The sequence below is a fragment of the Aplysia californica genome, unplaced genomic scaffold (genome assembly GCF_000002075.1).
Source record: "Aplysia californica isolate F4 #8 unplaced genomic scaffold, AplCal3.0 scaffold00096, whole genome shotgun sequence".
NCBI lineage: Eukaryota > Metazoa > Mollusca > Gastropoda > Aplysiida > Aplysiidae > Aplysia > Aplysia californica.
The window spans coordinates 1,504,239-1,505,537 of NW_004797366.1; the positions used below are offsets into that span (position 1 = coordinate 1,504,239).

General features: G+C 42.1%; 1 protein-coding gene across 1 annotated transcript in view; it reads left to right on the forward strand.

Annotated features, from left to right (window-relative positions):
- Nucleotides 1-1,299, forward strand: part of LOC101851257 — a gene marked incomplete at both ends in the record, with an annotated part of 20,728 nt that overhangs the window by 16,925 nt on the left and 2,504 nt on the right. The window contains 1 exon segment of the mRNA XM_035968916.1: nucleotides 1,133-1,253. Coding sequence (XP_035824809.1) covers nucleotides 1,133-1,253 — 121 coding nt within the window.

The window sequence follows — 1,299 nt, forward strand, 5'->3', positions numbered from 1 at the left end:
TCTGTCTGTCTGTCTGTCTGTCTGTCTGTCTGTCTGTCTGTCTGTCTATTTACCAGTCTGTCTGTATGTCTGTCTGTCTGTCAGTCTATCTGTCTGTCTGTCTGTCTGTCTGTCTGTCTGTCTGTCTGTCTGTCTGTCTATTGTGCGTGGCAAATGTGGACGCTGGATATAAAAAGTTAACAAGCCCTGGTGTAACTGAACCTTTTGTAAGACGCAAAGTTAGGGAAAAAATATATATTCATGTTAACATGGAGAGAGGAGGGAGTCAAAAAAACAGGGGGAGGGGGGGAGTAAAAAAAAACAGGGGGGGGAGGGAGGAGGGGCAACACGTGCATGTACGTGCGTAATGGTAGGAGAGTAGCCGTGATGGTGAGTGAGTACTTGGTACTTTACCACCTAGATTACTCGTATTTCACTCGTTCATACTCTGGTGCCGTTGAGCGTCGGTTTGTGTGTGTGTGTGTGTGTGTGTGTGTGTGTGTGTGTGTTTGTATGTATGTGTGTGTATTTTTGTGTGTGTATATGTGTGTTTTTTGTGTGTATTTGTGTGTGTGTGCGTATGTGTGTGTGTGCGTATGTGTGTATATGTGTGTTTTTGTGTGTGTATGTGTGTATGTGTATATGTGTGTGTATGTGTGTATGTGTTTGTATGTGTGTGTGTATGTGTGTGTTTGTGTGTGTGTGTGCGTGTGTGTGTGTTCGTCTTTATGTGTGTCTGCGCGTGTGTTTGTGGTTAAGTGTGTATTTTTGATAGTCCTATATTATTGGTTCCTTACAATAGGGACTTTTCTTTAGTTGGAAGTGCTTGATTCGTCTGGGGTTGAGATGTTGAAGGAGTGGGCAGGCGATGGATGTCGGAGTGGCTGATGATTGATTGTATGATTGATACATCGCTGAATGATTGAGCTATAGGTGTGCATTCCTTCATCCGTACATCTCTCTGGACATTCATTCATTCCTTCATTCATTCATTCATTCATTCATTCATCCATTCATTCATTCATTCATTCGTTAAGTCATTCAGTCTTTCAGCCATTCATTCAATCGTTTATTCTTTAATTAATTACTTAATTCTTTCTTTCATTCATTCACTTATTCATTAATTCATTCATTCAATCATCTTTCCGTCCAGGCTCCCACCAGAACTGCGAGCATGACTTCGATGGCAATGGGGGCGAAATCGCTCACTCGTGGAACGCTGGCAACATGCACTTTGACGACGAGGAAAACTTTAAGTCTATCCGCTCTTACAGGTAAATGATTTGTCATTACTGTCTACACTCATGTGTGTGTGTGTGT